The sequence below is a fragment of the Mixophyes fleayi genome, chromosome 12 (assembly GCF_038048845.1).
Source record: "Mixophyes fleayi isolate aMixFle1 chromosome 12, aMixFle1.hap1, whole genome shotgun sequence".
NCBI lineage: Eukaryota > Metazoa > Chordata > Amphibia > Anura > Limnodynastidae > Mixophyes > Mixophyes fleayi.
The window spans coordinates 22,623,575-22,635,813 of NC_134413.1; the positions used below are offsets into that span (position 1 = coordinate 22,623,575).

Below are 12,239 nucleotides of genomic sequence, written 5' to 3' on the forward strand. Positions count from 1 at the left end.
GTACATCTATCTATCTCTATATCTATATGTGTATCTGTATACATCTATATATCTATATCTAGGGGCCCCGGTGCACTGTTTTGCCCCGGGGCCCATAATGTTGTTAAGATGGCCCTGTTCACATGCTGGACACAGAGAAAGACACATCAGTTTTGGAAACTCCATTAATAAGCCAGTATTTATGGCTTACATATAGGAGCTGCAAATTCAATAACATATCATAGGAAATATTGTAAATTGTATTTTTGGGTGGTTTGTTATGAGACTTGTCATTACTGCTATTCAAGCTTGGTAAACTAATGTAAAATAATTAAAAATAGACATATTTGGATAATAAGAGCAAACAAATGCAGACAAGGTTGCACTTTCACCCAATCAATTCATCAGAGGACTATTGGGATTTGGGAGCGAGTTTTATTCAATTACGTTTTTTTGCAATGGACACAGCCATCAGCCATGTAACGAAGTTGGTCATCTTGTAATTTTAATCATGACTGGTCTATGATGGTTACTCAAAGTGAGAGGGGAAGTCTTAGCTAACATCATTCAAGATGTAATACGTCGCTTAATAAAAGCAGCTCAAATGTCAACCACGAGAAAGAAGAACGATTTCCGCCCTTCACCGTCATTTTATACGGACATAAATGACGCGGTGCCGTGCAGGTACTAGGGTCACGCCGCTCACCTGACTGACTGACCTATCAGTACACAGTGGGCATGAAGCGGTCTCCGTGCAGGTACTGGGGTCACGCCACTCACCTGACTGACTGATCTGTCAGTAGACAGTGGCGCGCGCACTAGCGGCTGTCACGTGACGGGGATCAAGCTTTCCCGCCTAATTCCATTTACCGCTCGTTCCGAGTGACCCACGCCCTGTACCTCACCTGAGGCTGTACCACGTGCTTACCGTGTGAATCCTCCCGTTCACTCCATTGCTTAGCTCCGGAAACTTATTCGGCTTCAAGGTGTGGACAGAGAGAGAGGGGGGGGGGGGGCATGTATAGTGGTCTATGGGAAGCTTTAGTACTACAGCCATCTGGTATGTGACAAGTTCCTATTGTTTTCACTATAAATTACATTTTGCAGTCATACTTATCGATTTAAGTGCATTTTATGGTCTAATGTCCCTTTAATTAAGATGCAGTAATGTTTCTGGACAGGTGATAATATTAGCTACTGTACACTAGGGGGGGGGTTAGAAGCCAAAAATGCTGGTATTGCTGTACATTAAAAAGTTAAAACCACCTATGGATGTTTTTGTTTAAGGATTTTATGTGCAGAATAACCCCTATACACTTTTATTTTTCTTTTTTTTACCATACCTCACAATATTTGAAATTAGGACAGGAGGCGTAACCATATTACCATGAGGGGCGTAATTGTGTCATGCTGTGAAGCACTAGGCTGCCCCTTATGCACCTCTCTTTCCATCCAAACACCTATACCAGTGTTGGCTAACCTGTGACACTCCAGGTGTTGTGAAACTACAAGTCCCAGCATACCCTTCCAGCAATAAGCTGCTATATATTGGCAAAGCATGCTGGGACTTGTAGTTTCACAAACACCTGGAGTGTCACAGGTTAGCCAACACTGACCTATACAATGCCATGTGCACCAGTTACAGGGGCGCACCTCTCAACTTTTCCACCTGCTGTTCAAGCATGTCCACTGCCGGGACAGACCACTAAAATGGGGACTGTAATTCTGCACAGTTGGGAGGTAACCTTTCTTATATATATTTGCCTACTCTCCCGGAATTTCCATGAGTGTTCCGAATTTTGGGGAATCTCCCTGGATCTTGGTGAAGGTGGGGCTTAATGGAAATTTCATAGCATGGTGGGGCTATGGTGACTTGATGGTGTCACCATGCCCCCTCCATACGTGTCCTAATGCTACTGCCATATTAAGGGGCCCAGCCATAGTGACTCCTCCTCTTTCTGCAGTCAGCCCTTCTGTGGTGTCACAAACGTGTTGGTGATGGCAGACTCCTTCCAGCTGGATTTTCTTTTTCCCTAATTGGAACATTCTGATGAGTGTTTTTTTTCCCTGGCTCTCAACAACTTCACATCTATATCATACTTCTCGAACACCCGGACGAGTAGGCATCCTCCTGGACTTGATGGATTTAATTACACAATTTTGCGTCATTAAGCCCTGACCCCTGCTATGAAATGCCGTGAATTTTGGCGTTTCCTAGCATAGCAGGGGGCTACTGTGACAGAATAGCAGCACCACACCCCCCCCTACCCCCTGTCACATGACCTCTCCTCCGGGAGATTCCGGAGGAGAGTTTGAAAAAGTCGGCAAGTGTGATCTGTATGGGATAAAATCTACATGCCTATTACTATCATCTATTTGGTAGCAGTCCTAATATACTTGCTTGAAGCAGTTTGTTCTTAATTTTTATTTGTTCTTGTGATATTAAAAATGTCTTCAAATAATGTGTTCAAATAATGTATTTCAAATAAACTACACAAAAGGATATTTATCCTTCTTTGTTACATGTTGCTGGAGATTGATACATGCTTCTAGGACTAAAGAGATTTCCAGGAAAGGCTGATTACCGACATGCTGATTTACTTCTATTGTATGTTCATATGAGTGTAAAATCGTCATCTACCACATGCATTTACAATCTAACAATATCACACTATTGTATATTTTTCCTTTGTTTGGGTATGTAACCAAAGAGCTATTCAGACAATTATTATACAGTACAACTAGCATTCTATGCTTATCAGCTTTTCAGTGTATGAAACACAGTGGTGTTGTCACTGTTTTTCACAATTGACACAAGTTGAATCGGTATGTGGAAAATTTGGAATTTAATCTACATGCTGTATTTTTATTTTTTTCTCTATTTGCTTGAGATATATTTTTACACAAACAACAACGATACATCTAAGTAAAATTACCAAACATTTATGAACTATAACAATTATTTATACAAGAAAGACATTTTATTACTTTTTTATACTGGATTTTATTTTTATTGTACATTATTTTTTCTTTTTGTGCATGTTACAAGAACATTAGCGCCGTTATTCTCTTCATTCTGTTATTATAATTCTATATTTGAGTTTTGTGGGTGTGACTCAGAGGTGACGTAGGCTGCATTTGTCCTTTTGGAGAGCATTTTGGTTTGGTTGTTTAAAGTTCATCAGTTTTGTGGGCAGATTCAGTTCTCAACAGCATTCTGAGCTGCTAAACATCACTGCGGCTGCACTTATTTATGGGTGCAATGCTACCTTAATATTACGGATTTTCCTGCGCATGGACTGCCAAGAAAAATCTGTGATGCTCCATCGTCGTGGAGTACGATTTTGTGACCATTCCACAGACATTCTGCTGCACATCACAGAAAATTGAATTGGCCCCTTGTAGACTTCAGCGCCAGTGAAAATCTGAATTACTTTTTTTTCACAATTATTACCAGTTTTCTCCACGATAATGGGAATTTTTTTTCCACAATTTCCCAGAATGGTGCTGATAGGAGTTACATTTCCCAGTAACAAGGAAAGGAAACAGTAAGTGGAAACACTGGGGGACAGCCATTGACAGAGGATTCAATGTTATCTCCCCTCACCTGAAGATGGTAGGAGCTTAAGGTCAGGAATTTACAGTGTGCTAGATCCTGTGTATATAGAAAATGTATGAAAGATAGGCTAGGGCAGTGGTTCCCAAAGTGTGTGCTGTGGCGCTGTCACAGGGGTGCCACAGCCAGGAAAAAAAAAATATATATCAATCCGACGGCACCCGGGACCCAGTATCCTCCTCTCTGTTGGCTCCTCACTGAATATGTCGGGCGTGATGATGTCACGCCCGACATTTAGCGAAAAGGGAACGGAGGAGGATGCTGGGTCCGAGGCGCCACAGGATTGATATTTTATTGTTGTTGTTGTCTTGTTGTTTTTCTTATTGTTGTTTTATTTTGTTTGTTCTTATTCCTCTTAATGATAGCTGTAAATTGTTCTCTGACAGAAATATAATTGAAAAAAATATATAAAAATATACTTTTTACTTTGGATTTATGTGTAGTATTTTTGCAAACAACTTTCTAAGTATTTCTGTCCTGACCTAAATACTTATTATGTTATTTTGAGCCAATTACTTATAAAATGGGACTGCTCGGTAATTATTTTGATGGGGTGCCGTGAAAAAATTATTGAGACCCTAAGGGTGCCGCGAACTTAAAAAGTTTGGGAAATTACTAAATTTTGGGGCATAACACAGAGCCGTCTTTACAAAGCAGATGCTTTAACAGGAAATGAACTTGCTGTACTTTTGTCATTCATATTATAATGTGATGGTTGTCACGGGCACTAGGAGTCTTTACCCAGTATCACCCGCTGATGGTCTTATCAGAGCAGTAGAGTTGGTATATGATACTCTGATGGCAGGGTGATAATGGAACTGGAAACAGCAGATGGTTAGAGAATGCTCAGAAAGTCTATGACTAGCAGCACTGGTAAACAATGAGAAGTATGCATACCGTGGTTCAGATGAGCAGGCTGTTAGAGATAGCTGCAGGGATACCTGAGCGGCAGGGAACAGGCGAGATGAGAAGTCCTTGCAGAATGGAAGCGGCAGGTAGGTGCAGCGCACTTGCAGGTAGGCCAGCAAGGACGACAAATACTCAGGAAGCAGTAGTATATCGAATAGAACAGCAGGAGACCACAGGAGAGTTGAAGCGATGTAGCAAAGCTGGAAGCCGAGGAGCGTAGACTCGATGCAACAGGCAAGTTGACACAAATGGACACACTGTAGAAGCAGTAGGCAGCTGGTCAGCTGACGGCAGGTAGAATGCAGACAGGAGCGCTGAGACGAGCAGACTCTGTAGACACGCTGAAGTAGCGAACAGGAATCAGCTGCTGGAGTCACGATGAAACACAGGAGAGTTTGCAGTAATCTGTAACTGTAGATACACGGAGGCAGCGGATAGGAATCAGCTGCTGGAGTCACGATAAAACACAGGAGAATTTGCAGTAATCTGTAACTGTAGATACACGGAGGCAGCAGATAGGAATCATCTGCTGGAGTCGCGATGAAACACAGGAGAGTTTGCAGTAACCTGTAACTGTAGATACACGGAGGCAGCGGATAGGAATCAGCTGCTGGAGTCACGATGAAACACAGGAGAGTTTGCAGTAATCTGTAACTGTAGATACACGGAGGCAGCGGATAGGAATCAGCTGCTGGAGTCACGATGAAACACAGGAAAGTTTGCAGTAATCTGTAACTGTAGATACACGGAGGCAGCGGATAGGAATCAGCTGCTGGAGTCACGATGAAACACAGGGGAGTTTGCAGTAACCTGTAACTGTAGATACACGGAGGCAGCGGATAGGAATCAGCTGCTGGAGTCACGATGAAACACAGGGGAGTTTGCAGTAACCTGTAACTGTAGATATACGGAGGCAGCGGATAGGAATCAGCTGCTGGAGTCACGATGAAACACAGGAGAGTTAGCAGTAATCTGTAACTGTAGATATACGGAGGCAGCGGATAGGAATCAGCTGCTGGAGTCACGATGAAACACAGGAGAGTTTGCAGTAATCTGTAACTGTAGATATACGGAGGCAGCGGATAGGAATCAGCTGCTGAAGACACTAGGAACACGAGGAATAGAAGTGGTCTGGAAACCACAAACGGCAAACAGGAATCAGCATAAGCTGAACACACGAGCAGGCACTGGAACACCTTCAGAGACTCATGAGGAATGAGACTCCAAGATCAGGCCACGTGGTATTGACCACAGGTGCTTAATATAGGGAGTGTTGCCTGATCAGCCAATTAAGTTAAAGGAACAGAACTGAAGGTTAAAATGGACTGCACATGCGCAGTACCTCTTAATAATGGACGGACACGGTTCCTAGCTACCTTAGAAGTAGCACTCACAGTCCGGTGAGTGACAATGGTACTGCATTCCCAAGATGACATAACTGCTATGTGCACAAGCCCTAAAAAAATGTACCTGTGATCGTACTGTACATAATTTTGTAGGCCCTAGTTATCCATCTTTTAAAATTTATGGGGTCCTACTTCACTATTTCTGGGCCCCTTCATAAGTTGTACCCCTGTGTAAAATCTAAAACTATCCCAAGCCACTAAAACAATGCCATATACCTTCCCTGCCAACCCATACCTTTCTCAACCTGGTAGTCCCATGGCATGTGTGACCGGATGGGCTTACTTCGTCTGTAGGAGGGAAGGAGGAACAGAGGGATGTTCTTCCTGCACAGTTTATCTTGGCTTCCTTCTCACATCAGTAACCAGCTGTTACTGACCACTCCTACTGGTGTTACCTTGCCAGCAGACACTCGCCGACTGCGCAATAGTTGTAGGAGAGTTCGGCTGCCACCACTGCTCCTTTGCAGCACCCAGAACCGCTTACTTCTGGGGTAGCTGGTATAATTGCTGTGATGCCTCTTTGCTGTGGGCTGGCAGGTGCCTCCTGACTGCTTACTATGGATCAGGCCTGGGTAGCGGGCAGAGTTTTGATGCAGAGATGCTGGGTTCAACACAGGACAATCGGAACAGATTAGAGTGTAAGCTATTATCTGTTGGTCACAGGATACAGCAGATAATAGTCGCAGGCAAAATCTTCAAACAGTGATGGTTTATTGCTCAGGAGTCCTGACAATTTTAATGTACTGGTGATCATCCAGAAGTTACAGGAAATTCTACAATACATGGTAAAACAGAGCTCCTTTTTATACAGATTCTGACACATATGTTGTCAGGGGGTAGCCCAGCCCCCTGATCCGACCAGGCAACGAAACATCAGATAATTTAACATCAGCATGTGATATTTCTCTAGATGTAGAGTTAATGCAATTTAACTTACAAAATTCACATAAATCTGTGATTTTTAACAAGGCAGGATACAGGTAACTACACCCTTCCTGTGCTTTCTAGCTGAAAAGACCTGTTGTCTACTGAGCTGAAAAGGTCTAATTAACATGGGGTCCTTTCTTCAGACAGTTGCAAAAACACATTACCTTCACACACATGTCTATTGCATCAGGAATCAGTACATTAGAAATATAACACAGTATCAAAAATCAGTACATTTATATAGAGCGGTGCACTGCACCCTTAATTAAAATAAAAATCTGCAATAAGTTATTTCTATGTGCTCCAGCCACAACATGTCTGTTGCTTATACTGGCATGACTCTCGCTGTGCACACAACATCTCTGAACATCTTTTCCTGGGCTTTCTGTTCACTGGTAGTAGCGAACAGAAAGTTAAAATGATGTTCAGAGCTTCTACTATAACTTATAAGTTAGAATGATGCTCAAAATTTTAACATTATCTTAAATAAGCCAGATTGCACAAAATGAAGGAACAATATGAAAAAAGAGTGACTACACAGAGAAAATGAGGACCACAGCTAAACTTAAATCAACTTGGATCTAAAGCGGTTACTGGACTACAACTTCAAACAACCACCTAAGACCTATTATAATGAGTTGTGTAGGCCAGTAACATCATGCATAAATACTCCTGATTCAGGAGGAATAGAGAGAATCTAATTCTTGGTCTTGCAGATTATGTACATTCATTGATGTGAGACCTTGCCCATACTCATTACCCTCTCCATTGTGATACAACCGTAATACTGCCACCCAACTTTTTACCATCTCCTTGTCAATGAGGATGACCTTCATCCTGGGCCCACTGACCTCTATCATTGTGACAAGATCGGTCTGATAACCACTATCTTCCCCATTTGTCACTTTGAAAATTTAAAGTGGAATGTGTGCATATGGACTGTTTAAGCATTATTTTGTGTTTCAATTTTATTACCATTCGCTGTGCAACTTTGGACTATGGACACACATTTTGATGAACAGAGGAATGCTATCATATTAAATATGCCAGGTGGGTTACAACTATTCATCCCATTCATTATATCAGACTACAAAATGGTGGCTTTGCTGACCTGAGGATAACCCTGCAGGGTGGGCTTTTCAGAATTGGAAAATTTTGTCCCTATAAAAAGGCATGCGGGAGAGAATTCTGGGTGTTCCTGGATTCTGTTAAGTTTGGTATTAGGAGTCCTGTCTCTTACCATATCTGAAGTGGTTCCTGATCCAGTTCCTGCTTCTGATGCCCATCTTTGCTGCTGCATCTTACTGCAAGGAATCTAAGCTCCAGCGGGAGTTGCTTGCAGAACTGTCCACCTTGAGCCTGCTGGAGCAGGGAGACTTGAGACCTTGGGCCTGATTCATTAAGGTTCTTAAATGAAGAGGATTCTTATTTCAGTCTCCTGGACAAAACCATGTTACATTGCAAGTGATGCAAATGAGTGTTTTGTTTTGCACATAAGTTAAATACTGACTGTTTTTTCATGTAGCACACACATATCAACTTTAAATTTTAGTGTACAAATAAGCTATCAAGTATTTGTTACTTGAGTGCCAGATCTGTGGACAACAATCTTTTGAAGAAGTTCCCACCAATGAATAGAAGGTTCTTGGGAACCTTTTTATAGCATTTTGCCTGGTTTGGTGAAAGCATATACACGAATAGTTCAAGATAGAACTCTTTTTCAAACAATTTAGGGCGTTTTCAGATATAATACAATATTAAACAAGCTTTGACCTTCTCAATATAGATCATATCTTGTGTTATTATATTGTGCTAAGAAATGTTGTTATTCATGTTAGCTTGGACTAGTTGGTACAAAAGATCCTATTCTATAAAACACTTAGGGGCATATTCAATTCCGATCCGATTCGCGGTAACGCGGAAAATGCGCACTACTGCAGGTAATACGGTATCGCAATAACGCGGATTTTCGTACGCAGACCAGAAAATCCACGTTATTGCGGTACCGCGGATTACGTTCGCGGCCGTTCCGGCGCGATCCCGCGAATCGGGGATCGGAATTGAATATGCCCCTAAGTGCTGTCAGAAGTATAGGTTTGGAAGACATCCTCTAGAATACAGATTTTAGACCAATTATTTTGGTTCAGTGGGTAAGTTGTAAGATATTCCTTTAAGCACATGGCTAAGGGACTTATCCACAACATGGACAATTCTTGGATGAATCAGCAATTTATGTCATTTAATGCCCGAGTTACTGTGAACAAGGTAAATGTTGATACCAACTGTTATGGCAGGCATTAATTACTGGAGGTTTAAGAAACTGCCTCTTTGTTGCAGTTCACTTTAATGACGCAAACAGTGTTTTGTTCAAAGCATGGACATATTTTAACATTATTTTGCAATTGTTGATATGGTGTACTCCAGTTGAACAGTTACACATTGTCCTTTTCATGCTCATTTGTGACAGATTTCACAATTTTCTTTAATATTTAATTTTCTTGATCATTGCAGTCGAAAATGAATAGGGAAGATTTTAGCGATTTTGACAAGCTTCTATTAGAACTAGGTATGTAAGAGATCTCAAACCCGTGCTCTTTGTTTCCTGTTTGTCTATTTGAATATATATATATATATATATATATATATATATATATATATATATATATATATATATATATAATTTATTGATATAAAATCTTTAGTTTTTCAGAATGAGCAAGAATCGCAGAATAAGGAAAATACTAAGGAAGTGATACAAGGTAAGTTTCAACTAAACAATTTCTGTGGATTAACAAAAACAATTTGTAAAGTGTATTTAGAATGAAGCTTGATTTACTGTAGTTTGCAAACCCATCAGCGCATAATTGCTGTAATTGGCCCTGATTTAGAGTTGAACATAAAGATGCACCGCTTTCATATGAGCATTTGCACACTTGTATTTCCATGTCTGTATTGTATGAGTGCATGCATCTTAAGATATGTGATCCTTAAATTTAACGTAAAGATGTGTCTGGAGCAAAGATGAGATATTATCATTAAATCAAAAAATTGTGCCAGGTTTATGTAAGTGCAAAATGTACTTCTTGTAGAAAATGTATTTCAAGATCTGTGTGTTTCAAACTAAGATGCATCTCAAAGGGGTGTGCTTAACTTGCATTTGCTGGCTATTACTGTACTACTGCACTTGCACATTAACGCCCCTGATCCATATCTCACAGCACAAGGGGCTGCAAATGTAAGATACATGTAACTCCATGCATCACTTTGCACAAAGATGCATTTTTACATTGCGCAACTTATTGCATGCGCAAGTGATGAGTTTACAATCTTAATTGTGTGATAATACTAGTTCTATGCTTGCAGTATGCATACTGAATGACCATTGTAAAAAAGACTATTAAGAATAACAGACGCATCAAGTGTTTCTCTGAAATAGTTTAAGTAAGGTAGTTAAAGTTATTCAGCAGAACCAGAATCAGTATCAAAGGAACATTTTTAAGATTGTTGGTCGATTTATTTGAAGCAAATCAAAGTTTAAGGATATTTTTAGAAGCCCTATTATCGATTCCTTCTAATGAGCAATCAATTTTCAATTTCATGTTTTGGTTCAGACAGGGAAAATATTTTGCCATCTTAAAGCTTCCTGACTGCCTAAGGCAGTGATAGGCAACTTACACACACATCAGGGGCCACATGGGTGGCCCTCTAACCTTCCACAGAGCCCCACATTACCCTTAATGTCTAATAAGTTTAAACAGTACATTTAATCAGAGGAAGTGACACCTAACTGTAAGAACATATTAGCAGACATTTTAATCAAGTTTTTCAAGCTATGCCAACACATCTGACACTAAAGCAGGAAGGGGCAACGTAGCTACAGGTGAAGGCTCGGAGGTCCGCCTGCTGCCCATCACTGGCCTCAGGTGTCATGCAGTTTCTCAGGGTTGTAGTGCATGTAAGGGTGACACAATTCTATAGGTGTAACCTGCACGTTTTAAGCTAGAAACTATATACCTATTTGTAATAAGAAGATACCAGTTTACAATCATATGTAATTGACATGGTAGATTCAGGGCCAGCCATTTTAGTATGCATGAAATGCTTTTGAAACATTAGAGGTAGATTTTGAATCGCAATGTTCAAAATATCTTAAACGGTAGTATATTTTGTGGATCCTATGTCAGTGAGTAGGATTAATGACACATGGAATCACTACACACCTGGAAACTGTATCAAGCATGTCCATATACCAAAGACACTATGCTCGTTCTTTGAAGATTATTTATATTCTGTACAGATCAACCATCCCTTATAACACTATCAGGAGTGGCCCAAACACTGGAATAATACTGGGCCTCCTTTAGGAGCAGCACAAAATTCTCTTTGGCAGTGCTGTGTACCTAGATTTACGCCAAAGCTCATAGATTAACAGAGCAAGATGGACACATTTGTAGAAGAGCAGAAGTTTAATCAGCTGGTAAAAGAGTAGGGGTGGTGAGGAATTTTTTTGCGTAGTACAAAGTAAGTGCACCTTTGTGCCTAGATTTCCAGAGTAGTGCAAAAATAAAATTTAATTTTGCAAAGCAAAGTTATTATGAGATCAAGTTTGGAAATAGTGCTTTTTTTTTCACCAAATGTTATTATTTTTTTAAGAAAATATAAGAGAGATACCGAATAAAGAAGAGGAAAGGGGTGGGATACAATGATATGTATATAATATGACCAGGCATATTAATATCTAAATAAGTCACAGCTTAGAAGAACGTTTTAGAGAAAAACAATATGTTATAATACAAGGAGGAAGGAAAATATTATGGGTTTAGCAGAGGGAGGAGACAGGGAAGGGGAATAATTAGCGACAAAATAAGGGTGGGACCAGACTTGGATGCAGGAATTCTCGGTAAATTGTATATTGATTGCCTTATATAGTTATATGTTGTTGATGAGGCATTATGATAAGAAAGCCATGCAGCCCTTGTTCTGTAGAAATATTTTGGAAGGTATACTATTAGTATGCCTAAGTTGATATAACTGCCAGATCTTACTGAATACAGGTAAAAGAAGTTGATGGAAGATTATTTTTTTTCGAGTTAGAGGCTATCAGGCCTTTGGTTGCATTTAAGATGTGCATGGTGAGCTTTGTAGTGTGTTTAGGTGTATCCGGAAGTGAGCGTTGAAGTAGAAAGTATGAGGGAAACACGGGCAGATTTACTCCAGTGATCAATTGAATAAGATTATGCCCATCCTGCCAAAACCTAGATAAGCTTGGGACAATACCACCAAACATGGGACAGGGTTCTTTCTATGCCGAAGTGCTTCCAGCTTTGCAAGTGGAGTTGGGATAAATAGCATGTGAATGTGAGGGAACTAAATACCATCTATTGAAGATTTTATAGGAATTT

General features: G+C 40.4%; 1 protein-coding gene across 3 annotated transcripts in view; it reads left to right on the forward strand.

Moving 5' to 3' along the window:
* Positions 1-988: 988 nt before the first annotated feature.
* C12H14orf39 (chromosome 12 C14orf39 homolog) overlaps positions 989-12,239 on the forward strand; it is a 59,736-nt gene continuing 48,485 nt past the window's right edge. The window contains exons 1-3 of one of the 3 annotated variants that reach the window (XM_075193331.1): positions 989-1,039; positions 9,349-9,403; positions 9,540-9,596. In XM_075193331.1, the coding sequence (XP_075049432.1) occupies positions 9,355-9,403; positions 9,540-9,596 (106 nt within the window). In that variant the 5' untranslated portion in view covers positions 989-1,039; positions 9,349-9,354. Of the gene's footprint in view, positions 1,040-1,647; positions 1,720-9,348; positions 9,404-9,539; positions 9,597-12,239 lie in introns of those variants that run through there. The other 2 variants (XM_075193330.1, XM_075193332.1) reach the window with 2 other exon arrangements.